This window comes from Marmota monax, unplaced genomic scaffold (assembly GCF_021218885.2).
Source record: "Marmota monax isolate L192 unplaced genomic scaffold, Marmota_monax_Labrador192_F-V1.1 WCK01_AAM20220418_F8-fsc00035, whole genome shotgun sequence".
Classification (NCBI taxonomy): Eukaryota; Metazoa; Chordata; class Mammalia; order Rodentia; family Sciuridae; genus Marmota; species Marmota monax.
In genome coordinates, this window is record NW_026691961.1 from 3761461 (window position 1) to 3788926 (window position 27466).

General features: G+C 54.3%; 1 protein-coding gene across 1 annotated transcript in view; it reads right to left on the reverse strand.

Annotated features, from left to right (window-relative positions):
• Positions 1 to 713: 713 nt before the first annotated feature.
• Xylt1 (xylosyltransferase 1) overlaps positions 714 to 27466 on the reverse strand; it is a 242923-nt gene continuing 216170 nt past the window's right edge. Inside the window, exons 8-12 of the mRNA XM_046436805.1 lie at positions 27178 to 27354; positions 22140 to 22402; positions 16294 to 16489; positions 10411 to 10744; positions 714 to 7032 (exon numbers count right to left, since the gene is read on the reverse strand). Of these exons, the coding sequence (XP_046292761.1) occupies positions 6710 to 7032; positions 10411 to 10744; positions 16294 to 16489; positions 22140 to 22402; positions 27178 to 27354 (1293 nt within the window). The 3' untranslated portion in view covers positions 714 to 6709. The remainder of the gene's footprint in view (positions 7033 to 10410; positions 10745 to 16293; positions 16490 to 22139; positions 22403 to 27177; positions 27355 to 27466) is intronic.

Genomic DNA, 27466 nt, shown 5'->3' on the forward strand with positions numbered 1-27466 from the left:
GTGGCCTCTTCTGTGGCCATGCAGGGACCCAAGCTCCTCCTATATGTGGCTCTGCCCACCCCTTTATGTTGCAATGATGTTTCCCAAGAGGGCAGCAGAACAGGCCTAGTAAAGGAATCCACCAACTCAAGAGGCTTCAAAACATTTCAGCTGGAAAACGGGAAATGATTGAGAGAAGAAGCTCTAGTGGAAGGGACTTTGCATCCATCACACCAACCTTCCCAGGGGGAAGCCAGTCACATGGCTGCGTCTAAGTGCAAGGCATTCTGGGAAATGTAGTCCAACTGTGTGGCAAAGAGGAAAGAGAACCTTGTTTGCTCAAAGTGGCGAGCCCTTTGGGCTTGAAGAAACTGTGCTTGGTTAGAAGGCAGGGCCTCCTCGCAGTCTTCTAACCAAGCCCAGTTTCTTCATACCCAACTGGCTCAACACTTAGCTATAATAAGGGTTTAAAATCATAACTTTTGACCTATCCAGGGGCATCCTTGGGTCTTACAATGGCCCAGCATACTTTATGATGAGGTGCACCCATATGGCTGGGTGTTCCCAGGAAAAGCCCATTGATGCCTGGCATGCATTCAGTTGATGTCTACTCTGACTGGTGCCCCAGCTGGTAGAGTACATTATATAGTCATCCTAGTTGTCATGGTGCAGATGACAGAAGAGAATATTGAGATTGCCGGAGGATGCACGCTACGGTTCCAAAGACACACCACTTTGTTCAATAAAGACAGCATTTTTTTTTTTTATTTTAAAATTCTGCATCTGAAAACACAGTATGACAGAAAGCGTCTATATACACCTGCAGTGTTTTTGGTATGATACAGTATTTAATACATCCACTCTTTTCTGCAAAAGATTTTGCTTTGTCAGACAGAAACAAACTCCCCTAGACAAAAGGAAAAATATAGCTAAGGCACAATTTTGTTGTTTTTCTGCTAAACAAAATGACAGAAAAGGTGCAAAAAAATGAGCAGGTAATGCAATTGGTTCTGAGAATCACATTCTACCTTGAGGAAAAGCATTCGGATGGTTAGAACTTTGATTATTGGTCAAATTTCAGATAGTTCAATCTCTCTTAAAATACTCCTTTAAATAAATAGCAAAATATCTACATCTTTCAGCCTGTGCCAAGTGGATTCTCTTTTTTAAAACTTTATTTACAGATTCTCTCTCTTTATTTTTTTTTAAATCAATACATTACAAAATATTTTTTCTGTACAGTTTTATGCATATTATGATCTGTAACAAAATAGTTATTTTTAAAAACTATATCACCACACATGTCTTTGAAAACAATGAGGGAGACAGTAATAACTTATCGCGAGGCCTCTAAAACAAATACCCAAATCAATGCTATTGACAACTGAATATTTTAAAAAAGAAAAAGAGACAAGAAAGAGTACAAAGACAATGGAACTCAATTCCAGTGAATTTCCTATGAAAACCCTGGGATTGTCTTTGGCCTCCGTCAGAGCTCGTGACGGAGGGAGTCGGGAATGGAGGCTGAAGGTGGGGAGAGGAGGATCCCTTGGCGAACGCGACCCATCCGCTGGGACTAATTAATACTACCACTTTCCAGGCAGGAAGGATGAAGAGATCACTTGAGAAACTCTCCTGATGGACCCTTGAACGAAGTCCGTAAAGTCACCCAGTCCTGGGTTGGGGAAATGCAAGGAGCCCCCTGTCGGTCATCAAGCCAGTCCCCTACAGGAACAGTGGGACCCGGGAGGGCTTCAGGAATCAGCTGAGGCTTAGACCAGCACCCGAGCCTTCATTGTGCCCATAGGAAAAACATGAGAACATTTTATTTTTCCCCTTAAAGATGACAGGCGTGAGCAATTTCTGTTGCACCTGCAGACTGCAAATGGACAGCCTCGCCCAGGGAGGCCGCCCGGAGAGCTTGGCGAGGCGCCTACTCCTGTGAGGGTGGTAGAAACTCTGGGGAGAGGATGGTGAGCTTTCCAAAAAGAATTTTAAGGCCACATTTCAAAAAGGAGAAACCTAAGGCTTTTGGGGGTGGGGGATGAGGTTGGATGCAAGGATGTGGGGTCAGGAGGAACAAGTCAGAGGAGGATGCAGAAAGGACCAAAATGGCATCTGGGGTGGGTGGCAAGGGGCAGGACCGCTTCCTGGTGGTGTCCTAGGCAGAGGCAGTTGGAGTATTCCCAGCCAAGTGGGGAGAGAAGAGGCCCCTTTCTCCCTGCGGGGGACTTGGCAAGAACAGAACCAGAGACAACGGGAGGGGTCCTCACAGGTGGTGCATGAAGGCCCTCCTCGGGTCTAAGAGGGTCCTATACAGTATCTTGTTTGCAAGGTAAAAAAAATAATACTTCTAAGTTAGTGAAAGAGAGAGAGAGAGAGAGAAAGAGAGAGAGAGAGAGAGAGAGAGAGAGAGAGAGAAATAATTTGCATAGATTGTACATTCAGCTCCAGCAGGTTTGGACACCTTCCTTCCCCCCACCCCCAGGTAAACTTCTGAGCAGACACAATGAGGTAGCGCCTGTGGTTGACCCATGGGCAAAGTAAGGTAACTGAGGCAGAAGCTAGGGGACACCCCGTGAGCAAGCACAGCTCAGTGCGGTTTCTGAAGGAGCTTCCAGAGGTGGCAAGATGGTGGCCAAGACTTGGGATGTGGAGAGAGACTGGCTGTTCCACGCAGCACCCTCTTCCCCTGGGTCCCTGCCGTTTCTGCCTGGTCTGATGGAATCCTGTAAGGTGTGGACCCAGGGGGATGAGGACCTCTGCGTGTCTACTAGGGGCGGCAGTCCAGAGCTCCAAATGGTGATCCTTATTCCCTGCGGCACAGTCTGTCTTGGGAGCAGGATTGCTGAACTGCCAGCCCTCCTCTGTGGCATGGTCTGTTTAGGAGGGGACACAGCAGCCACAGGTCCCCGTGCCCTTCAGCATTCAGCCCCAGCGACTGCCTTTCTCCAGTGCTAGCTCTTTCCCCCTCTTCCAGTGGGCAAGTGTTCACCTCACGGAGCCACTTCCCAGAGAGCAGAGATGGCTGCTAGTGCACAGTTGGAAGGATGGAATTATTTTTTTGACTCACACTCGGTTTAAAAAACAAAACAAAACAAAACAGCCGACATTGAAAAATCAGATTTTCTCAGAAAATTCTGGATTTCTGGCTTCCCTGACCAAACCGGAAAATCCCACCTCGTGGAGCTTTTCTTACAGCAGGATGGGCCACACGCATGACAGACCCCTGCCCTCACCACGGCCTGGGACTCACATCAGAGGTCTCACTCATCTCTGTTCATGTCCTGGACCTCAGGAAGCATTTGGGACCCTACCGCAGTGTGTGCCTGTGCTCTGGAAAGCCACCTTGGCACGCTCAAAGCTGGACCCCTTCACGGTAGTTTCCAGTATACCCACCCCGCCTCGAAATGCTGCCAGGTACCTGGTGGCCCAGACCCCCCGTGAAGCTGGTTGTGCAAGGGGGCTCTTCTCATGCCCCACATCTGGTGGCTCCTGCTCCAATCTACTCTGGACCTTCTTGATGGAGAGGTCAGGGTTCACCAGTGCCCTCCTGTATTGCAGACTAGAGAACCACGAGTCCAGCATGTGTCCAAGGTGGCAGAAATCTGACCCTTGGGGGTGGGGGTGCTGTGTGGTGTGGCTCATCTTCTCTAAGCTCCTTTTGAATTTTGAAATGGACCAAGAGAATGAAGCCAGGGATCCTGATCCCACAAGGAAGGCTGATTTCCAAAGGGAACAAGGAGTGGCTCACCTCCTCCTTGGAGGCTTTCGGGTCCATGCGTGGCCTGTGGGAGGTGGGATTCGGGAAGCCGGCTGCCTCGGGACTCTCCCTGCCCCAGTGCTCTGGTGGGTGCTGCTCGCACAGAGAGCACCCAAGTCTCTGACACCCAAGTCTCACCTTCCAGAGTTTTCAGGGTCCCCATCAGTGGCTGACCCCATAGCTTCTCACCTCTGAGAGGGTAACAGGGTCCCCAGAGACCACTGCTCCAAGCCCTTGAAATCTTCAGACAGCCTCCAAGCTGCCTGGCCAGGGGCCTCTAACAAAGAAACCGTTGTCGGGCAGGTTAACAACCCAACAACAACAACAACAAAGGAACCGACACTGTTTTCCTCCCTGGGAAAACAGCTCCTTTTTGCAAACTGCACTAGGCTTTGTTTGGAATTTTTTTTTTTTTAATCAAATGTGACAGCTGCAACATTCCTCTCATGATCCCCAAACAGTGGAGACAAAAGAACACCCTCTGTGACTTCTCAGCCCCCCAAATCAGTTGCAGCGAGTGGGGAGGGAAGCCTTGGGGAGGAGGGCGGTCCCCAGAGCGGGCCAGTTGCTGACAGGCCTCCACGTGTCCAGGATGGAGAGAGCCGGAAATGTCAGAGGGTCAGGAGGGGCCGGGTGCTGGAGTCTGTCACTTGCTCTGTGTACCGGGGCCTGCCAGGGCTGCGTCCCTAAAGCCACCAATAATAGTACTGCAGAAGAGAGTCCTAGCAGCTCAGCGAGGAGGGGGAGGAGAGCCTCCCAGCTCCAGGAACACGCTGGCCTGAGGCAGAGGCTGGGGACAGAAAGAGGCCCTGTCGCTGGCCCTGTGGTCCCCTTGGACTGGGTGAAACCACCTAGGGACCCTACAGGCTTTCTGAGAAAGAGGCTCAGGTTCCCAGAACCACCTTGGACAACAGCTGTCTTTCTCTGGACTCTCCTGCCTGGGGCTGACCACACCCGTGCCCCTGCGAAGGAGCCTGTTCACATCGAGGTCATGGTGACATGGGCCTGGGAGTCCACCAGGCCCAAGCTCCCTGCAGCCAGCACACCCACTGCCCGTCCTGCAGCTGTCATGACTCTGTGCTTAGGGCAGGGGACAGGGGCTGCTCAGGGACGATGAGCCTAACACCTTAACAGGGGAAAGCCAGACGCCGGTAGTCCCCAGGGCTCCCACCCGCTGCCAGGGGACGACACCGGCTGAAGCTCTCTCATGGTGTCCAAGGCCCCTGCTTTCCTCTGAGGACAGGGAGGATGTAGGCAGACCCAGAAAGATAGAAACTGAGAGAGGGACAGACAGACAGACAGACTAGGGGGTGGCCAGGAGGGAGGGGGCCTTTCGTGAAAGAAAGGCAGCTTCCGTCAGGAAGAAAACGTCAACAGGCTGTGACCACAGCACTGCTGACCAGTCACGGACTGAAACATACAAATAATAAATATCTAGTGTCCCTTCTCCGTGTCCTCCATTGCCAGAAGGACCTCCTGCCTCGCTGGGGGGGTGGGGGCCTGTCTCGGGAGGTCGGTCGCCCAGGTGAACCGCAGAACCTGCTCGCCTAGGCCAAGGCAGGTGCCCAGACCAGCTCCCCGTGGGACGAACAGGAGTGTCTGCTCCCAGGGCACCCTGTAACTCAGGAGAGGTGGAATTTGAGGAAGAAGAGGGGCCTTGGGGGGCCCCCAGTGAGCTGTGTGTGGGGGGGTGTCCTCTAGAGGGCACATGGCAAGGAGACCCTTCAAGTTTCTGGTCACTCAAGCAATTCGAATAACACTATTTTTGAACATTTGGACAACCTTCCCGCTTTCGAGACTCGACCTTCTCAGATGGGCCTGTTGGCGGCGGGGACGAGGGAGGACATGGGGCTCCTCGGCGACTCGGAGATGCTTGTTCCTGCGAGGAGCCTGGTCCGTGCCTTTGGTCCCCCCACCTGCAGCACCAAGTGTGCGATTCACAAAGGGTTTGGGCGCCTGACCTCAGAATGGAAGGGCTGGGGCAGGTAGGGGTGGGTATTGCTTTGCTGCGCAGCTCGGGAGACCTGCCCGGGCAGTGCCTCGTGACTTTCCTGGCCACGGTCCCCACCATTCCCAGGTTGAAGAGCCTAAGAGGTCACGGTCTCCGTCTCCCAGAAAACCAACGGTTAGGACTCGAGGCTCCTGCTCGCCAACCTCATTCCACCCCCACTACCCTGGGCGGCAGCCTCAGTGGAGGGGGGCCTAGACTCATGGCCACGGGGCAGTCACACTTCTTGGCCAGGTCCCATCAACAGGCTTTCCTGCTTCTCCATTCATCAGGGAGAACAGCTCATGCCTAGAAGGGCTGGTGGGAGGCTCAGGGTCTTCCTGAGCCTATCTCCCTTGGAAAGGCCTGAGACTGTGACCTCAGTGACTGGCCACGTTAGAGCTGGCCGGGGGACTCCCAGATGAAGGAGCAGAAAGCTAAGCAGAGGGCAGCAGGAGGCCAGACCTCCCTCTGGGCAGTGCTTGTCAAACTGGGTTTTGCAGAGCCCTTGGGTTTGGAAGAGGGACCTTGGGAGATGTCCTGGGCAAAGGGCCGGCCTGGCGGGCTGAGCCTGGGGAGGGGGCCTCACCCCTCGGCTCCCCAGGGGCACAGCCTGGATCTCCTCTGCGCCTGAACTTCCACCTACCAAGTAAACCCAGTTCTGCTGCTCAAAATAAAAGTGTGAGATCACTTGTGCGGGATGAGTGCAGGTCACAGGACGGGGAGGAGAGGGACCTGCGGAACTTGGGGACCCGCCAGCAGAGGTGAGACCACCCTGGTGCCGGCCCCAGAAGCCAGCTCGCCCACCAGGTGCAGGTTGGCTCTGCTCCGACCTCCAAACCCTCCGCCTCCTCCGTCCAATGGCCAGGAGAGCCCCTGGCACCAGGGGCACGCCCAGGGCGGGAGGCCGGGGTCCCGCTGCACCAGCCCTCCGGCTGCCTTCCCGTGGAGATCACGCGGTGGCCCTCCCGTGGCCAGTGCTACCTCAGCCGGCCATCGGGTTTGACGGCCCCCAGCTCTGACTTGGGGTCGGGGCTGAAGGAGCTCCAGGCTGTCTGGCTGCAGGTCTGCATGACGGGGCAGGCGGTGGGGCCCGTGGCGCAGATGTCCATGGCAGTCCACATCCCGCCCACCAGCGAGTCCAGCCAGCCCTCGAGCGCGGCGCCCGTGGAGGCGGCGTGGCGGGCAGCCTGCTGGACCTGGGCGGGGCTGACGGGCAGGCTGAGGACGGGGTTCAGGCTTTGGAAGCTCTGCTCCATGTAGGCACTGCGCGGGGGGCCGCTGTGCAGCTTCAGCGCCTCCTCTGCAAGCCAAAGGGAACCGTGAGTCCAGGAGCCACCGACTGGACACCTGCCTCGGGGCACCTGGCACGGGAGGCACTGAGCAGCATCTGGGTAACTCCTGTGACAATCTCATGGGAAGTGCTTGAACAGTCCCATTGGACAGGTGGAAGTGCCCTCTGCCGTTCACTCCTTCAACACATGTGGGTTTTTTTTTTTTATTTTGTTTTTGGTACCAGAATTGAACCCCAAGGGCACTTAACCACGGAGCCCCATCCCCAGCCCTATTTTGTGTTTTATTTATAGACAGATCTCACTGAGTTGCTTAGTGCCTCGCTGTTGCTGAGGCTGGCTTTGAACTCACAATCCTCCTGCCTCAGCCTCCTGAGCCGCTGGGATGATAGGTGCTTAAAAACAGATGTTTTTAAGCATCTACTTTGTGCAGAACATTCACTCAACACTTACTAAACATCTCTTATCTGCAAGGCATTGATTGATTGACTGATCGGAGAGAGATACAATAAATGCCTCTTTCTCCAGGTACCGGCTGCATTCTAGGTGGCGGGATGAACCAGAGAGAGAGGTGATGTCATGGTGGCAGCAACGACAAAATGAACAATTAGGTAAACGAGGTCATTTCAGGCAGAGATAAATGTCACACGAAGACCATAACAGGGTACTGGGTCAGAGTAGACTGCAGACAGCCCGAGGGCCGGATCCAGCCCACCGTGGGTGTTTATAAATAAAGTTTTATTAGAACACAGCCACGCCTACTTGCTCACGGATCATTTATGGCTGCTTTTGTGCCACCCTAGCAGAGGTGAGTTGGGACAGAGGCTGTTTGGCCTGAAAAGCTGGACATATATTTACTCCCTGCCTGCACCCTTTAGGGGAAGACTGTGCTGAGCCCCCTGTGTCTACCCACATGGGGGGACGGTGGGAGAGACCTCCTTGGGAGGTGACATCTGAGCAGAGTGCCGATTAGTGTGCAGGAAGGGGGCAGCTCAAGATTCTGGGGAAGAACTTCCAGGTAGAGAAACAGCAAGGGTGCAACCTAACTGAGCTCCTCCCCCTCAGCACGGAGGTCACAGGTGTCGGAGCCAGGGTTGAACCCGGGTGTGTTGACCTCAGATCCTGGGCTGCCGCGTGCCCACCACCGACCCTGGATACACCAGCGTTGCTCAGTGGAAGGCGCTGATGTATGAGCTCCCCTGGGCAGCAGGACGTTTGAGCCAGAGGGTGGGTGGAGGGGTATGTCCTTGTGATAACTCCACCTTGCTGAGCACCTACTGTGTGCCAACTGCTCCGTGAACTGCTTCATGCAAGAGCCTAGATGCTATGATCTGGTCTGAATCCCCACATCCCACAAACTGGGTGTGTGGCTTCTGACTTGGACTCCTGGGGCCTCCGTTTCCTCCTCCATGGAATGAAGAGGGCACTAACGTCTCCCTCAGCTCTCTTGTTTGTGAGGATTCACTAGACTGGCTAGGAGAGAGTGCTCAAAGTGGCGCCTGGCTCATACTCCACGCTAGGATTATTACTGTTGGTTTTTTGTTAGTCTGTGATCCTCCCATGCACAAGCTGGGTGTTCCCATCTTGAAGAAGTTCACATTCGTTGCCTGTTTTGGAGCCAATGACAAGAACACATTTTCTGAAAAAGTGTTGGCCAGTGAGGCTGGCGAGTTTTGTTCCACCAGTCGGGTTTGTACAGCCACGCTGGCTAGGATCAGAAGACACCTCCTTATGAGACAACACCGTGCTCAGAAGACAATGCTTCCTTTTTGCCTACCATCAGCTGTCCCCACTGTCCCCAGGTAACCAGGAGAGCCTGCGACAGGATGCTACTTTCTTCTAATCGGTGGGTCCTGAGTGGGGAAGGAGGAAACAGAAAGACCCTAGGCCTGCCTCATTTCTAAAAGCAATGAGAGTACTAGCTGAATTCAGAACATGCATCGAACTTGGCCGACACAGACAGGAACGCCATTCCTTCCATTCTAAATGCCCTGGGGAGCCGGAGGGGAAAGAGGAGACCAGGACGCACTGAGCATATGCTGGAAGCTGCCGTGCTTATAAATCTGGTCCTAGCTGACTTCTCAGATTGGCAGACAGGGCGGGCAGTGCCAGCACCATTTGCCAGGAGAACAGAGCCTTCTGTCTTTGGTGCTTTCCACCAAGTTCTCTAACACTGGGAGGCGGTGGGGTGTCCAAACTGACCAGGGGCAGCACGTTCCAAGCGAAAGGAGCAGCTAGCGAATGCGCAAATGTTGGAAATGCAAATCGTGGTTGATGCAAGAAACCCTTATGAAAAATGAGGTTAATGTGGGGAACGCGGTTATAGTACCAGCTCATGATTCTCGCCTCCATAATTAAATTTGCCTCAATTCCACCTCATCAGATTTCTTGAGATTACTGGGGACGCATCAATAGCAAATTACTCGTGATGAATCATTTTACAAATTGGATGGCTCCTACCTTCGTGTTCCCTGTCGTGGGAACATCGTTAACACATACGATTACCGACACCAGGGGTCTGCTCCCGGTGGGGGAAGACGACCCCTAGGTCTTCCTGGGCCCGGCGGGGAAGAGTTCTGCCTTCCTCAGAAATTCCAGCAGAAAACACTGGAAAGACCAGGGTCACAGTGCACGGCCCGGCTGTCCTGGGGTGGGAGGGTTCGGGGACATTTCTGGGCTGTCCCATCAGAATGCACACAGGAGGATGCTGATCACATCCTTCACCTCCACATCTGGCTCTGAGGACCCTGAGGGGTGCCAGGAGTGCAGCTAATCAACAGGGCGCTTAATTCTCGACTCTGCCACCGTAGCCCAGAGCAGAAACACACACCGTACAAATGAATGGGTGTGGCTATGTTCTTTTTTTTTTTTAGTTTGTTCCAATTAGTTATCCGTGGCGTTATTCTTATAAAAGTATACTTACAAAAACACATCGTGTTTGGCCTGGGGTCTTGTGCTTGCCCACCTCTGATGTATGGATTTCCTTATATATTCCGAACATGAGTACTTTTTAAAAGCAAATATCTTCCACCAGGGGGTGGTTTCTGTTTTTACTGAAGGTATTATATTTTTGATGAATAGAATTCCTATGTTAATTATTGTTTTCTAAACAGCAAATAAGACGGTGCTGAAACCTAATATCTCCCTGGGCTCATTTTCCATTTATCATAAACACGCTCAGACCTCCTGAAGTCAACGGGGAGGGGACCTAATAAATAGGTACCAGGGAGGGAATTCCACGGTGCTCTAGGATAGACAAGTAGAAGCTACGGAAAGAGGAGAGGAGGGCTGTAAGTGGCTGTCCCGTGCCCCACGCCAGAGCATGCTCTCCGCCAAGGAGAGGGACCTGCGAGGGACTCTTTCCCCCATGGGGACACTGGAACACTCACCTGGTTTGATGGGCTGCCTGTTTGAGAAGGTCAGAGGCGCAACAAGGAATTTGGTCTCTGCAACCGGCACCCAGTGGTGGAGAATTTTCACTGTCCAGACCCCGGGCCTCAGGGGCAAGTTCAAAGGGGGCTTGTAGTGGGTGAACTCAGCGGTGGACTCGATCAGGATGTCGTAGGTGGCTGCGATGACATTGACAGGATCCACCCAGATGACGGTCACAGTCACGTTGGGTCCCTTCCCCCACTTCTGCATTCCCACTGGCTCGTCCATGGGCCCCAGGAGACTCCCAAAGTTGCGGAACAGCCGCTCCTTGGCGTCCCAGTCAGTGCCGACCTGGAACGGGAGAGAGAGTCCTGAGGCCGCTGGTGACCCAGGGGGCTGGGTCCCAGAAGGACCTAGCATCCTGCTTGGTAGGTTCCATGGACCCATTTCAGACGAGGAGACCGAGGCTCTGAGTAAGTCACCTACTCCAGCCTGCACAGCTGGTCAGCAGAAGACCTGGGATGTGAGCCCTGCCTGGGGATCCCAGGGCCTGCGGTCCTCTCATGAAACTTTGGGGCCCACTGTGCTCCGTACATGGAATGTGCTTTGAAATCAATCCCCCCAAACAGGCACTAAACACAGGCATGAATGAATACCCACTTTCAGGCCATTCCCCAAACTCACATCAAGCCACTCCACGGGTGTGGCTGGTTTCCGCTGGGTGGTGAGTTTTCCAAACTGCAGGCAGCCAGTTCGTGTAGTGTGCCAGAGGGGAACCCGGGGCTTCGGAGCCCCCCTAGCCTGGCCTGCCCTCCGCCTCCACCTCCCTATAGCTGGGGTCATTCACCCCCCAGCACAGCTGGCCCTTCACTTCCAATGTCGCCTCTCACCCTCCCTGACCCCCAGATCTAGAATGGCCCTCGGTCATTGTCACTGCCGCTGCTTATCTGCTGAGCATGACCTGGCAGCGGCTGGGTCATTCCCTCCCACCCCTTGTACCAGAGGCCCCCTGTGAACAGCCTTCCTTATTTGGCTCTCTGTACTTTCTTGGTGCCTGTTATATCACTGGGCTCAGCACACAGCAAGCGCTTAAGCAATGTCTGTCTGATCCAGTGAATGACTTGACAAGAACACCGACAACTGCATTGATGGCCAGCCCTGAACTCCGCGGCTATTTCAGATCACATTAAATGAGGGGTTTGCTGACTTGGAAAAAAAAAAAGTGTCAGTCTCCCTGGTGAGGATCCACCCGCCCACGGCACCGGGGCACATTGGTGGCAGAGGACCAGCAAGCACCCCAGCGTCTGCGCGTGTCGCAGGTCGAGGGGAAGGTGTGCAGGGACGCCCCCTCCTGGAGAAGAGCTCGGGTGCCAACAGGGGCTGACCGAGGTCCTCCTTGGCCTTGCCTGGAGTCACTGTCCACTCTCCACCCAGGACACGGAGCTGGGCGGCCAGTACACACGGAGGGCTTCAGGCACCAGGGGACCGTCCGGGGCATCAATTCCTCCCGTGTTCCCGAATCCAGAAAGGGGAGGGCCTGGCGGTGTCCTCTAGCTCAGAGGTACGTGACGTGCCACGGTCAGAAGCGCAGGGTCCGCCAGTGTGGCACCGGGGGCTGCAGTTCTCCCGATGCTCTCAGGGCCCCGACCCTTCACTCACTCACCCGCACACTCAAGCCAGGAGCCCCCACCCACTGGGTGGCTGGCGCGCACGCAGGGTCAGTGCCCTTTCCACCGGCTTCCGTGGGCCAGAGGCGAACTTGAGCTGGGGGGGAGGGGCGGGGGGACGTCCCCTCCCAGACTTGAGCAAGCCCCACCCCTCGCTGGTCTGGCCAGGGCCTGCCCCGCCCCCTCTCCTTCCTGGCCCTCACCCCAGGCCCTGTGCAGGGCTCTCGGCCTCTTGGCCAGGGTCCTAGGGCTCTCCGAGGCACAGGCTTCCTATCCTGCCGGTTCCAGCTGCAGAATCCAGACGGCTCCCAAGAGAGCCCCGCAGAGTGCAGGAGACCCTCCCGTCTGCCTGTCAATCACCAGTCTTCAGTCCATCTCCTCCCTATCGATTGTCTATTTCTCATCTATACATCTCACGTGTATGTCTACCTTATCTATTATCCATCTGCCTATCCGCAATCGATCATACCACTGTCCATTATGGCTGGGCCTTGAACTCGAACGCATGCTGAATGGACAGGGCTGGGGACCGGGCTTCCCTGGGCACCCGGGCTCTCCACGCCGACCTTCCAACAGACTAAAGGATAAGCTGTCACAGAACCACCTCGAGATCACACACGGGAAGGGATCTGTGATCCGACAGGGGCGGTGGGGACCCTGGAGAGCACTGTCCCCGGCTCACCACAGAAATGGAAATGAACCGTCTTCTGAAATCTGGGTTCCAAAGCCAAGAGAAGGCAGGCAGGTGTTGGGGAGCAGCTGACTAAATCTCTGCGTCTTGCTTCTAGGTTGAGAAGGGGGCCGGGGTCAGTCTGAGATGGAGCCCACTCTGGCCCCATCCGCTGTGACCTCTGAGATCGAGTGAGCCTCAGTGTGGAAATCCACAGCCATTCCCTGCCAAAGGACCGACTGCCCCAATTTAAACACGGGTTCAAGTTCAGACCTAACATGCTGTTCCCCAGCTTCCAATCCCAATCCAAAGCTCCCCATCTGGACCTTTCCAGGGCCTACAAGACCCTGTTGCCTCTTGAGGCCTGGCTTCCGCCATTCTCCCCCTCACTGTGCTCTGGCCACACTGGCCTGGCTGCCCGTGGGGTATGCCACACTCCTTCTGAACCTCAGGGCCTTTGTACATGCTCTTTCCCCTCTTTCTTGTGCCAGGACCATTCCAGATCTGCCCATCTGAGAATCTCCTTTACAGATTTCAGCTCTACATTTTTCTCTTTTGAAGAGCCTTGTGGAATGAACCACCCTCTGGGAGGTGATCTCCATCAACCTCCCAAGTCCTCAGCAGTCCCACGAATGAAGTCTTATTTTATCTGTGACACTTGTCATTAGCTGAGCAGCTTCTGTCCTTTTATTCTCTCACTCGCTGGCTGTCTGCCCCACTAGACTGCATTTTATGACAATAGGGGCCTCATCTGTCTGGCTCACTGCTGTCCCTCGGGAGTCTAGCACGCTGCTGCTGGTGGCCTGAAGAAACATTAGGCATCTCTTCTCCAAGCCAACAGCATGGGATTCTCATGGACTGCAGAAATGTGACACTGGCCACCCGCAACAAGCCAGACCTGGACACCAGGAAAGGCCCCAGCGCTACTGCCAGGGAGCCTCTCGGCAGCCCTCCGAGTGGCTCTGAGTTCTGCCCTTCCTTCTCATGTGGTTTAATGTCTATGCTGTTAAAAATAAGCAAGACTAAGAGGGCTGGGCTGTAGCTCAGGGGTGGAGCACTCGCTGAGCATGTGCAAGGCCCCAGGTTTTTTCCCGAGTACTGCAAAAAAAATTTAAAAATACAACAAAACATAAATAACGCTAGAAAACTTTCAAAATTCAAGATTCGGACTTCATGGGTCCCATGCCGTTATTTCTGCCAGTGATCTTGGTGGTTCCTCTCCAACGCTACCAGACCTACCCAGGAACCCTTGCAGATCACGAGCCGTGGAGTGGCCAACATCGTTTGTCACTGCCGGAGGGACCTAGTCATCCAACCACAGGCTGATAAACAGGGAGAGTCCAGACGCCAGGCATCCATCTCTTTAATGGGACGTTAATGTCTTCAATGGGCCATGTGGGCCCCCAGCACAGGATCCAACTGGGGCAGCGTTTAATTACCCCCTGACTCACCAGTAATTTATTATGTTCAAATCCAGCCAATCCATTTGGAGCCTTAGTTGAAAATGTGGGCCTAACAAGAAAGTCACCCGTGCCTGTTTGACATGGGGACACATTGAGAGGGGGACGGGACAGCAAGGCACGGCCACAGTGGGCTGGGGGAGGACCAGGAGGTGAGACCCCACCTCCATCACACCCCAGTCCTTCAGGCTCTTCGTATTCTAGAATCAGATTCTTCATCCTTAACCCCGTGGCCAGGGTCCTGCACCCGCCTGAGCTGCGTACTGACCTGGGGAGGGCAGACGTCGGATGCTGGGGTTCCCGGGGTCACACCACCCTCCCTTCCAGCATCGCTACTCACGGGGCTTTGGCCCATTCCTTCAGAAATCACAGTCAGCATCTGTAAGTGGCTGGCGCTCTCCTACAGATGATGTACGTGGGGACACGGCAGGGAACAGGAGGGTAGCGGATCGGCTCTCTTGTGGACAATCAATAAATGATCTGATAAATCAATAAGGAGCTTCACCTGGCAAATACCAAGAGAGGTACAGTTCCACAGGGAGGAGTCGGGTGGGTAATGTAGCCACTGCGGCATGAGGAGGTGGCCAGGGGGAGGCCATTCTGAGGGGACACTGTTTGGATCTAGATTGGAATGACTGAGAAAGAAACGTGGCAACCCCTGGGACTGTGTTCAAGGCTGGGATGAGCCTGAGCCAAGTCTGAGGCCAGAACAAGTGAGCAGGGAGGAGAGCAGCACTGGCCAGGGCTGGACAAGAAAACAGGCTGGGCCCCATGGGGCCTTCTGGGCCTGGAGGCAGGTCGGGGGGTGAGGGTGGTACTGGTGAACCTGCTTCCCCAGCCGGAGAAGTAACTAAAGGCTGATGCTGTTGTGGGAGGGGAGACTGCATTTTATGGACCCACGATCCATGCATCAGTCCATCTGTCCATGCCTCGGCCATCCATCCATCCATCCACCATCCATCTACTCATCTATCCATCTATCCATTCATCCATCCATCTACCCACCCACCTACCCATCTATCATCTACTCATCCTTCCACCCATCCATCTATACATCCATTAATTCACCATCCATCTACTCATCCATGCATCCATCTATCCATTCACCATCCACCATCCATTATTCATCCATCCATCCACCCACCCACCCATCCATCCCCCATCTATCTATCCATCCATCCACCATCCATGTACTCACCCATCCACCCACCATCCATCTACTCATCCATGCATCCATCTATTCATTCACCATCCACCATCCATTATTCATCCATTCATCCACCCACCAGCATCATTCATCCTTCCACCTATCCATCCATCCATCCATCCCCCATCTATCCATCCATCCATCCACCATCCATGTACTCATCCATTCATCTATCCACCATCCATCTATTCATCCATCCATCCTTCTACCCATCCATCCATCCATCCACCATCCATCCATCCACCATCCATGTACTCATCCATCCATCCATCTACCCATCTATCTATCCATCCACCATCCATCCATCCATACACCCCATACACCTCATCTATCCATCCTCCCACCTGCCCATCCATCCACTCACCAACTCATCCATCCATTCATCCTTTCACCCATCCACCCATCCATCCATCCATCCATCCACCCATCCATCCATCCACTACTGTAGCCAAAGACTGATCTAGTGCTCACTTGCAGTCATTCCTGTGCTAGGACCTGGGGTGACATAAACACAATTAAACATAGTGTCTGTGACCAGAGACCTGGGATCAACTTCGAGCTCTTCCACTTCCTAGCTACGATCCAGAAAAACCACTGGATCTCCATCTGCCTGAATTCCCCGTCTGTAAGATGGTGTTCATGGGACTGTGTCCTTAGGAAGCTGGTTTGTTACAGGCGTCCTATGAACACAGGTTTAGAAGGAGTCCCTGGCTAAGACGAAACAAAGTCCCTGGCTCCAGTGTTTGGGGGCTGCACAGTCTCACAGATGTGAGCTCATCTCTAGGGTCTGCAAATCCATTCCTCCTCCCTCTCCAGCTGCAAGCATCCAAATGGGGCAGAGCTCCCGGCCAGCGGGGGCTGCCAAACCCCCAGGGTGACCGCATCTGGCCTCTTACCTCAGAGAACTGAAGCCTCCCGAAGTCGCTGGGGGGGCTTGCGATCTTGAAGACTTTCTTTGGCATCACCCACGTCTCCAGGGTCTCGAGTTTGCTCACGGCCAGATTGGTAGCATGGTGCTTGACCAGAAAGCCCTGGAAGCGGTCAGCGAGGAAGTAGAGGTGGACAGATGCTGGGTGGCCCATCGGGTAGTACCTGAAAACACAGGCGATCGTGGGCCAGGGCCGGAGCCGTGTGGCATCCTCCCAACCCCCGCCACCCGAGCCTTAGAGCCTGTTCCTGAAATAGACGCCATTTACCCAGCACTTGCCGGGTTCTTTGCGCCAGTCTGGAAGCTGCTCCCTGTGCAGCTATGATCTCAGTGACTATGAATAACTTTTTTGCTGAGTTATAAATGTGAAACGTGCTGACTACAGGGAAGTCAGATCAAGAAAATAAAATTACTACTTTTGATGCCTCTTCCCATAAATAACGTCGATTCCGATATTTACTGAATCCTTGGTGCTGGGGCTGCGAGCGGCAGTGGTGTGCAAACACGACTCCTCATGCATTTCCCTGCAGCCCACTCTTCTATGCATATATTTGCATAAATATTGCATCATGGAGATTTAATGTACACACTGGCTGTATCCTGCTTTGGCTCCACAGGATTTCCTGAGCATATTTTTTTCTTTTCTTTTTTTTTTAAAGTCTCTGAAAACAAGAATGTGTACGTGTGTCGTGTGATGCAAAGGTTTTCACTGGGTGGAGCACAGATTTTAGAGTCAGTCCCCATTGATGAGCCACAATTTTTTTTTTCTATTCCAAATAAAGCTGCATTCGTCATTCTTGAGCCAAAAAAAAAAAAAATCATGCTTTGGAACCTCTCTGTCTGTCTGTCTGTCTGTCTCTCTCTCCATCTCAAGGGTCTGAACTTTATCAGAAATACCAATTTATACCCTCATTGTTTCTTGCCCCCGATGCTGTGCTGCTTCTTTAAAAATTATTGCCACTCTGAGACTCATATGCACGCAAATGCATACACAAGCTTGCAGAAGTAGTTTGTTTAAAAACACACATCTTTGATCCACTGAGGCCCGCTGGCTGGAGGGGTCAGGGAAGCTACTAAGCAGAGATGCCCAGAGGACGGGAGGGAGCAGGGAGCAGAGATGGGCCACGCTCGGGCGGCTCGGCTCCCAGTCCTTCCCTCCTACTTGGACAGAATAGAGCTACTGCTCCTGCGGCACGAGGAGGATGCTGGTGGCTTCTTAATAACAGCAGTCCACAAAGCACTGTCCCCGCTTGGCTAAATGCAGGCTTCCCTCGGGTTCCGATCTGCAGTTTTAAGTCTTTATGTCCAATGATGGCGGCAGGGGGGAAGCCGCCTTCCCCTGTGGCTGCCGCTCCTGAAATCACCGCCTTGTTCCTGGGATGCCTCTGGGTTTGCACAAGCAACCTGCGTGCCCTTTGGACGCTGGGTGTCCGTGGCTCATGCTTCAGGTGCGGACTCTGGGCGGCAAAGGCTGCAGCCAAGTCCAGGCAGGAGCTTCTAAGAGGATGGGAATAGTCTATATCTGCTCTGTCCAATATGGTAGCCGCTGGCCACGTGGGATGACTGAGCACTGGGAATAGGGCTAGTTGTCACTGAGGACATGCATTTTTAATTTTATATGATTTTTTTGGGGGGGCAGAGTACCACAGATTGGACTCAGGGGCACTAAACCACTGAGCCCCCTCCCCAGCCCTATTTTGCATTTTATTCAGAGACAGGGTCTCACTGAGTTGCTTGGTGCCTCGCTGTTGCTGAGGCTGGCTTTGAACCAGAGATCCTCCTGCCTCAGCCTCCCGAGCTGCTGGGATGACAGGCATGCGCCACTCCACCTGCCTAATTTGATTTGATTTCAGTGTAAACAGTCACTGTGGCTCTGACTCCGTAATGGGCGGCACAGATGGAGCCCTGGAAGTCTGTGGTCACCTGCACCAGTGTCCCAAAGGCCCCTCAGCCTCTTGTGTCCAGGTGACTTTGCCGGCTTCCTTGCACCAGGGGGGCAGGCCACTTTCTCACCTCTTGAGTTTGCTTTGGCAGGTGGCGTGTCAGGCCTGTCCCCAGCCAAGCCTCCTGAAGTCTCCTGTGCTTCCCTGCTCTCGAGTGACCACCGCGAGAGCGCGCCTGAGCTAGCCTGCTGGAGGGAACACAGTGGGAACACAGCCACTGCAGGTGTCCCAGCCGAGGCTGGCCTGGGTCAATCAGCCAGTGATTCCCAGCCAAGAGCCACAGAGCCGCCCTACTGACACGGAGCCGACTGAGGACAAAGGAGTGTGTCCAGCCCCAGTCAGGGAATCTGCCAGGCTGATCCACAGACCAGAGCTCCAGGAAATGCTCATCTCTGCAGGACTACTTGTTCACGTTGCTGCTGTTTAAGCCATGAGCGTGCACGGTCAGAGCTTGTTCCGGAAGGTGGGGGGCCGTGGAGGGAGGGAGAAAGGCAGGAGGGCTTTGCCTTGGGGGTCAGAAGAAGGAAGTGTTTGCAGAAGAGAGTGGTCGCCCGTGTTAAGCACTGATCAAGGTCAAGAGAACCATCAAGGTCGGGTTCCCTACACACCTGGGCAGCTCTCCCACTCCTCCCTCCCCTTCTTTCTACCATGGAACCCTCTTGTCTCCACCTGAATCCCCTGTCCACTCCACTCCCCTCTGGCACCGCCAGAACCCTTGTCTAAGCCACAGTCCTTCCCCACGGGGAGTGATGCAGGGACTTCCTCAACGGATCTCGTTTTACTTTTGTGTGCTACAACCTATTCTCATGGAAGTCACCTCCCTCACCCTCTGCTAGATGCCCCAAGTGGTGCGCTTAATGCTTGCGGTGGCAGCCAGACTTCTTACCTGGGCTGTGAAGCCCTGCCTCTTTCTCTAGCCTTGGTTTGCTTCTCTCTGCCCCAAATCTACCACCTTCGAGCCACTGGCAGCTTATTTTGAATTTTTGAACAGAAGTTCCTTCTGCCTCAGGGCCTTTGCACAGGATATTCTGTCTGCTGGGGAAGCTCTCCTGCTGTTTAGTGCACGGCTGGCTCTGTCTTACGTGATGGAGAGATCGTCCTTGTCTGAGGAACCCTAAGTCACTAACTCTTCACTGTCTCGTGACTATTTTCATTCTCGGCAGAACAGCAATTTATTTCTATTTATGTGTGTTCTGCAGGATGGAATTCAGAGCTTTGCACATGCCAGGAAAGTGCTCTACCGCTGAGCTACCTCCCCCTCCTGGAGGGTTTATTCCAATTGATTTGCTCCTGTTTGCTGGTGCTGGGGATCTGTCTGTGTTCGACTGGAATGTGAAGGGTTTAGCTCAGGGGCCTGGTCTGTGGGAGCCAGTGCCTAACCCAGAGCCTGGCCCAAGGTGAGACCTAGAAAGGTTTCTCTAGAACCTTCTGAGGTACATCTAGGGAACAGGTGACCCGAAAGAGAGCACAAAGCTCTGCGGGGCCTCTTCACCATATTTGGTACTTAGGTAATTAAAAAGGTGAGTTTTCTAAGAGAAGAGTCAAAATCAAGAGGCCCATAGGATACCACAGATGCATGCGTTTGGCCCAAGGTATTTTATTCCCCTTATTTAATTAGGAGAGTGACATAAAAATCTGGATTTCTGATTTCCCTTGAAAACTCAGGAGACTGCTTCACAGCTCCAACTCTGCATTGCAGCCGACTGCATGGAGCACAGGTGCGGGAGGTTGGTGGGTCAGCCTGCCCTGGGGCTGCCTGCCTGTCCCCCTGGAGGGCATGAGTGTGAGGATCTGTCATAAAATCTGACATGCTGATTCCTGGGGATGGATCATGAGTGTCTTCATTTTCTTCTTCTCTTAATGTTTGAATCTGCCAGTTCACACATTCCCGCAGGGTCTGCCGGGCCCATGCGTTACGTTATGATGAGAATAAAATCAACAGGCCTCACTCTGTGAAGGCCATGCCCGGACTGGACACACCCAAGGTGCACGGATGCCCGGATGCAGGAGGATGGGTTTTGCTCACTGTTTCCCAGGTGGTGATCCGTCCTCCTCTGCCCGCGGGGATGAGGGTCTTTTGTCCTGATTCATTCGCAGGCTCCTCTTCATAAACACAGGGCTTTGCCCACCGCGGGGCCCAATGGTTCCATCAAAATAAAAAATGAGGTAGAAGCCGAAGGATTCCAGGCCCCAGGCAGCTCGGTGGCTCCCTTCATCCCACAGCACGCACCGGGTGGACATCTCAATGACGCTCAATAAATCGGGGTGTCTTCTGCAATGTCCTATCGGGTGGCTTATCTTGTACATTCTAGGAAGCTCCTGACTAAAACTGCTCCTGGGTGACTCTTGGCTCCCAGTGGTGCCGCACAGCACTGGGCACCGGGGATACATTCTGTGGCTCAGAGATCTAGACTCTGCGCCAGGCTTGCTGGAGGGGAAGTCACGGTCTCCGTGACCTTGAGCCAGGGCACTGTGGTCCTGCAGCCACACACAATGGGGACGTTGGAAGTGAAGTCCCCGAACTTGCTGCTCTGGAGAGGTGTGTGTGTGGGGGAGGGGCTATCATCCAAAGCTCTTATAACAGCTTCCCAGGGGAGGTGGCACCTGGGTGGCTCTGATGACTGGGCAAAGGTCGGCAATGCAGTGACGGTGGGGTCACTGAGACAGCCGTGAGTGGCTCATGTAGCCAGTGACCACACAGCAGGGTCAGCTGACCAATTTCCACCTCTTGATATAATGGCACCTCGAACAGCAGCCAGGAACAGGACTGAGCGTTTCCTATGTGAAACTGTCGACCTAAGACAATATGCTATCGCTCATGAGGTTGGTTGTCAATCATTTTCTACTGTAAACGTCACAATACCATCTGGGGAAATGATGATGAGGATTCTCATTGTACAGAAGAAGAAACTGAGGGTCAGAGAGGTTCATGACTTGCCCGAGGTCAACAGCTAGGAAAGAGAGTTGAGTTCACAGTGCAGGTCCCGGGCTCCTAACCCACGCTGGTCTCCCTTTAAACCAAACCCCACAGGGAGACAGAAAGGAGAGGGAAGGCTCAGAGAAATAAGGCGGGAATGGAAATGGCGGCAGGTTGGCAGAAGCAGACAGGAACCCTGTGTGTACTGTCAGGGTTTAGGGGACAGAATAGTCCCTTTCCTCCCTCCCCGAGAAAAGGGGAGGGCGGGGCAAAGAGGAAGGAGCCAAGACAAGGGATGGAGGCTCAGTATACATTTTTGTTGTTGCTACGCTGTTCAAAGGAGGCCGGAGGAGGAGGAGAACAAGGGCAGGAGAGCCATCGGAGGCAGAGACAGAAATTCGAACATCTGAGGCTGAAACCATAGGATGTCTGAGGTTTGCTTCAAACTCTTCTGGGAGGAGGTGAGAAGGAGGCTCAGGTGCCTTCAGGCTGTGGAGCTGGTTGCTTACCCGCTGAGCTGACAGAGGGGAGCACGGGGTCCCACTCTCCTATTTTGTGCATGACCCACACTTTCCATCAGGAAAAGTACCCAAAAAAATTTGTATTTTGTCACGGTGACCTTCCATTCAAGACGAACACAATGTGGACATAAAGCCTCCCTCTAAGATACACAGAGGAGAGGACCCAAGGCCACCAACAGTCAATTTAGACCAGCACCCTGACAAAGGGAAAGTTAAGCAGGGAGGGTGGCTCGGCTGGAAAGCCCCCCAGGCTGCCAGATAACTGGGGGACAAAGGAAAGTTGAAGTGCGGGGTGGGGTGCAGCCCTGGAAGACGGGGTATCCCGATCTGCAGCTTGGGGCTTCCACTCCCACACCCCAGTACCCCCCCCCAACCTCCGGCACCCCGAGACCCAGCCACCCCAGCACCCCAGCGCCCAGCACCGGCCACTCACCGGCAGCTGTTCTCGCCGTCCGTGTGCAGCGAGGCCTCGGCCCTGCGCAGCCCCAGGCGGGCGAAGGCGTGGTACAGTGACAGCGCCACGTCGCTCAGGCTGTGGACGCCGTCGGGCTCCTCGTACACGTTCTCCCAGTAGGCGCGCAGGCCCGGGGTGCCCGCCGGGTAGTTCCCGTACAGGTAGTAGTCCAGCTGCCCGATGATCTCCTGGTTCACCACCGCCTCGAACTTGCGCGCAAAGAAGGTGGGCCGCGCCGTCTGCTGCGCTCGGAGAGGAAGGGAGAAAACCGCATCAGCCCGCGACGGCGGGGACCTCAGGCTGCACCCCGCGGTCAGGAGCAGGGCTGGCCCAAGCCCCAGCTCTGACACGGCATGGCCTCTCTGGTCTCGGTTTCCTCATCTGGAACATGGGTCAGAATGGAGCGTGAGAGGGGCTGGGCAAAGCCATCCACGTAGAGAAGACGCAGCAGACTAGATTGCTCTCTCGAGCGCACCCTGCACAAAAACCACCTCCAAACAGATCAAAGAGCTTCCTGCAAGACCTGAGGAGCTGAAACCACCCGAGGAAAACAGGGGAACGCTTCAAGATATCGGCACAGCAACAATTTCCTGAACAGGACTCCAGCAGCTCAGGCAACAGGAGGGAAAATCGACAAATGGGATTACCTGGAATTATAAAGCTTGCGCCCTGCGAAGAAAACAGTCAACAGAGCGAAGACTCAGATACGGAAAGGGAGAGGAATCTGTGCCAGCCATTCATCTGACGGAGGATGAACGTCCAGGATATACGAATAACCCCCCAAAGATAACAAGGGAACAAAGCAGCCAGCCAATAACTGGGCAGCCCATCTGAAGGGACGCTTCTCGAAAGCGGAAATACAAATGGCCAATACATACATGAGAACACCCTCAACACCCGGAGCCAACAGGGAAATGCTAATTAAAACTTCACCAGAGATGCCATCTCACCCCAGGGCGAAGGGCTACTATCAAGACAAAACCCCAAACCAACACATAACAAAGGCCGGCCTAGGATGTGGGGGGAAAGTAACACTTCCCTGCAAAAAAAGTAACACGTGCCCTGGGGGGTAAAACCTCTATGAAAGATCGAAAAACAGATCCACAATTGGAGCTACTTCTGGGGACACTCCTGAAGGAAAGGAAGTTGGTTAGCAATAGACACCTGTAGACTGCATTTACCATGTCACTGTCACAACGGCCAAGGTATGACTCAGCCTAGATGCCCATCAACTGATGAATGGGTTAAAAAAAATGTATATAGACACCATAGAATTTTATTTGACCATTAATAATGTTAATGCAAATGTCATTTGCACAAAAATGGATGGAACCAGCGGCCATCATGTTGAATAAAATCAGCCAGACAGGGAAAGTTTAAGTAGCTAGCGCGTGTTTTCTCTCATATGTGGAAACGAAAAGGTATAACTAGAAAAGACAAGATCAACTACTAGGGATAAAGAAGGGGGGCTGGGGGGAGTGGGGGAGGGGAGGGCCAGGGGGTTATTAGGGACATGCATTATGGAACCGTCACATTGAAACCCATTCATCTGTCTAATCAATGACTGAGCAATCATCATAAAATAAAGTTTAAAAAAGAAGGAGGATGCGCACCCCGAATGAATGGGTTAATATGGGCAAAGCAATGACGGACACTTAGTATGTATCATTTCAGTGACTGTTAAATAAATTCAATCCTGGATGTTTCTGGCTGGGCTGGAGCTCAGAAATCATTTAGCTGAGGTCACAGACCAGTTGTCCAGGGCAAATACCGCCTGCAGATGTATTTCAGTTGCCCAACAGAACATTTTAAAATTGAATTAGCTGGCAGCATTTAAAAAGGCGAGATTCATGGAAACAGAAAACAGCATTAGACCCGCAGCCTCAGGCCCACATCCCACATGGGAGCAACCAGCGAGCGCGGAATGGACACGGGGCTCCTCAGCCTGCCACAGTCCCCACCACTCCCTAGTGCCTCCCTGGCACTTGGACTGCCTTGCAGACTCACAAGGCACGCTCCAGAGTCACGGATCAGGACCTTCAGGAGTGGGGCTGAGAGACTGTATTTTAATGTCTCCAAAAGAAAAGTTGAGGGTGAGGGCCACTGATGTAAACTGAGCCCTCGATGACACAGGCCCAGAGAGGGGCAGGGACTCTATCCAAGGACACACAGCCCATCAGTAGAAGATGCAGGGTCAAGGGTTAAAAAGAACACTGAGTACCTGCTGTCTACCAGCCTCGAGACCCGTCTAGGGCCGAGATTGGCAAACATTTTCAAGAAAGGGTCAGAGAGTAGATGCACACAGCTTTGAAAACGCTCACTCTGCCTTTGCAGCATGGAAACAGCCAGGGGCAAAACTGTCGATCATGGGCGTGGCTGTGAGCCAGGGAAACTTCTTCTTGGCCAGGGCTGAGCTCAGATGCCCCCTGGAGGGGGCGGGGTTGCTGCAGTTGGCTGACCCTTGGTCTAGGGCTGCAGAAGCAAATAAAAAATAGCCCTGTCCCTCAAGGACCTAACTTTGGGTCTAGCACGGCTGTGCATGAATAGCGACAATAATGATGACAGTGACCAGTAAGCACGTCCTACAGGCAGGCGCTGCATCGATGTCCCGGCCTCGAATCCCCCCAGTGACTCAGCCGGACAGGTGTTTCAGATGAGGACACTGGAGCACAGGGAGCCAACTCGTAAGGCTTGTCCCCAGGTCCAGTGTCTCCAGAACCTCGTCACTCTACGATCGAGCTGATTGAGTCAGCTGGTGACCCCCCCCAACTCCCCCTGGCCCCGGCTTCCTCATCCTTAAAATGGGTACAGCCACATGGGTTTTCAGCCAGGCCGTCAGCTGCTCTGGCTACGTGACCGTCATGACCACTTCCGCTTGCAACTGGGGGCCTGTCTCCCCGGGGGCCCGTCAGCCTTCATTTTCCAGAGGGAGAAGACCAGTCTTAGCGTCTGGACAGGCTTCTTTCTCCTCCTGCCATTCTCTGGCCACAGCCTGCTCTCGGGAAAGGGCACGTTTCTATATTTATCGTCCTCTTTGAACAAGAACTCCGAGCTCCTCACGGGCAGCCGTTCCTTGGCTCTACGGTGGATCTTTGTTTTACTGGGAAAGACAGAGCTGGGTGCTCGCTGAGCCAGCCAGGCTTCATCAGGGACCACAGTGGCCCCGGACGCGGGGGCTGGGGGAGCGGAGCCCGGGGCCACCTTCTCAGATGGTGATGGTTCTCTGCAGCCAGGGCAGCGGCAGTCCTTTCTGCACGGACAGAGTCAGGACATCATCCGGGTTCCTGCCTAATTAACCAGGGTTTGAGGACGTCCCTGGCACAGGCAGATCGACATGAGAGCACCCGGGTCACCAGGGACCTTTCCAGGGGTCCCCGCTGGTCCTCGGGAGGTGTGGAGCACCCTGAGCCTCTGCATTCTGAGCTGCTGGTGATGGCAGTGCCCGGGGGCCGCGGCCCTGCTCTGAGGAGCCAGGCAGGCAGGGCGTGTCCTCCCCTGGACGCTTCAGCAGGGACACCTTGGCTGGGTTACAGCCTGGCTCTCTTCTATCAATTGTCCCCATGGTCCCTCCAAATTGGCAGTTTGGGAAGCCCCAAGCCATCACCACGGGGTGGCTCTAGGGACCTCCGTCTGGTTTGGTTGAACATTTCATGGTGCTCAGTTTGTGCAGGCTGCAGCTTGGGCCTGGCTGTGGTCTGAGGGAGGGGAGGAAGAAGCTGCAGAGCCCTGTCCCTTCCTGGCCACACTTCCCGGCCACACTTCCCAGCCACACTTCCTGGCCACACTTCCCAGCCACACCAGGGATGGGAAGAGCTTCCCCTGGGCAGGAGTGGAGCTGAGGAGCCCTCCCCCAGGCTCATAGCAAGCAGAAGAGCAGTGACCTCCTTCCTGCCTCTGACGTCCCCAGAACTGTAAATTGCTAGGCTGCGTGGAGACAGCTGTGAAGGTAATGACATTTCTACCTCTCGTTACTCCTTCAAGTTCATGGAGCAGGGTGGTTTCCAAACCTGGCCACGCGTCAGATTTTTCCAAAGTGTGATACCACAGAGACACACGTTTGTGGACCTCGGTGGAGAGTGGCGGTTCTCAAGCAGGGGCGAGTTTGGCTCCAGGGGACATGGGCAATGTTTGGAGGCATTTGGGGACTGTCACAGCTGGAAGGTACATCTAGTGTGTGGAGGAGGCCAAGGACGGCTGCTAAACACCCCCAGGGTACAACGCAGAAGGATCCAGGCACAGTGTCAAGCCTGCCTTAAAACTCTGCCCTCTGTAAGTTCAAGTTCGTGTTCAGAGATACGTTTTTAATAACCTTCCAGGGCATTGTGCCCAAAAGGTAGTGCAGAGAAGAGGACAAGAACGGCCCCTGGGGACAGATACCGTGGGCTGTCTGACCTTGGATAAGGGTTTTGATGCTTCTGTGCCTCAGTTTGTCTCAGAAGGAATCCTACATGTGTTTTGCGGGGTTTAATGAGTCGATTCATCAGAATGGTTAGACCAGCCTCCGTATGCAGTAAGTGCTCAGTTAGTGCTGGCTCTTTTCTTGAAGGGGTTGCTGTGACCAGCAGTCCCGGGGCAGGTCATGGAGGGGTGGGGCGGCCTCGGGGCTCCTTGGAGGCCTCAGAGGTCGCTGGTGGGTGGGGTCTGGGGTCTGGGCGGGGCTCACCTGGAAGCGGTGGTGGCGGTGGGCGGGGTCTGGGGTCTGGGCGGGGCTCACCTGGAAATGGTGGTGGTTGTGGGCGGGGTCTGGGGTCTGGGCGGGGCTCACCTGGATTTGGTGGTGGTGGTGGGCGGGGTCTGGGGTCTGGGCAGGGCTCACCTGGAAGCGGTGGTGGTGGTGGGCGGGGTCTGGGGTCTGGGCGGGGCTCACCTGGAAGCGGTGGTGGTGGGCGGGGTCTGGGGTCTGGGCAGGGCTCACCTGGAAATGGTGGTGGTGGTGGGCGGGGTCTGGGGTCTGGGCAGGGCTCACCTGGAAATGGTGGTGGTGGTGGGCGGGGTCTGGGGTCTGGGCGGGGCTCACCTGGAAGCGGTGGAAGTCCTGGGGCTTGAAGTCGTTGGGGGAGCAGCCGCACCAGTCCACAATGTGCTTGTACTGGCACTTGCAGCCCAGCTTGCGGTTCCAGTTGGTGACCCGCAGGTTGTTGTCCACCATGGTGTTGCAGTGGGGGCTGTTCTCCAGGACCGTGTGGAAGAAGGACTGTGGGGAGACAGGAGCCCAGCTCAGCCCTCCCCGGCCTCCCCCAGGTGGGCTCCGGAGGCCCTCCAGCGGCAAGGAGCGCTCCTGGAGAGTCTTGGGGACAACTGCCAGG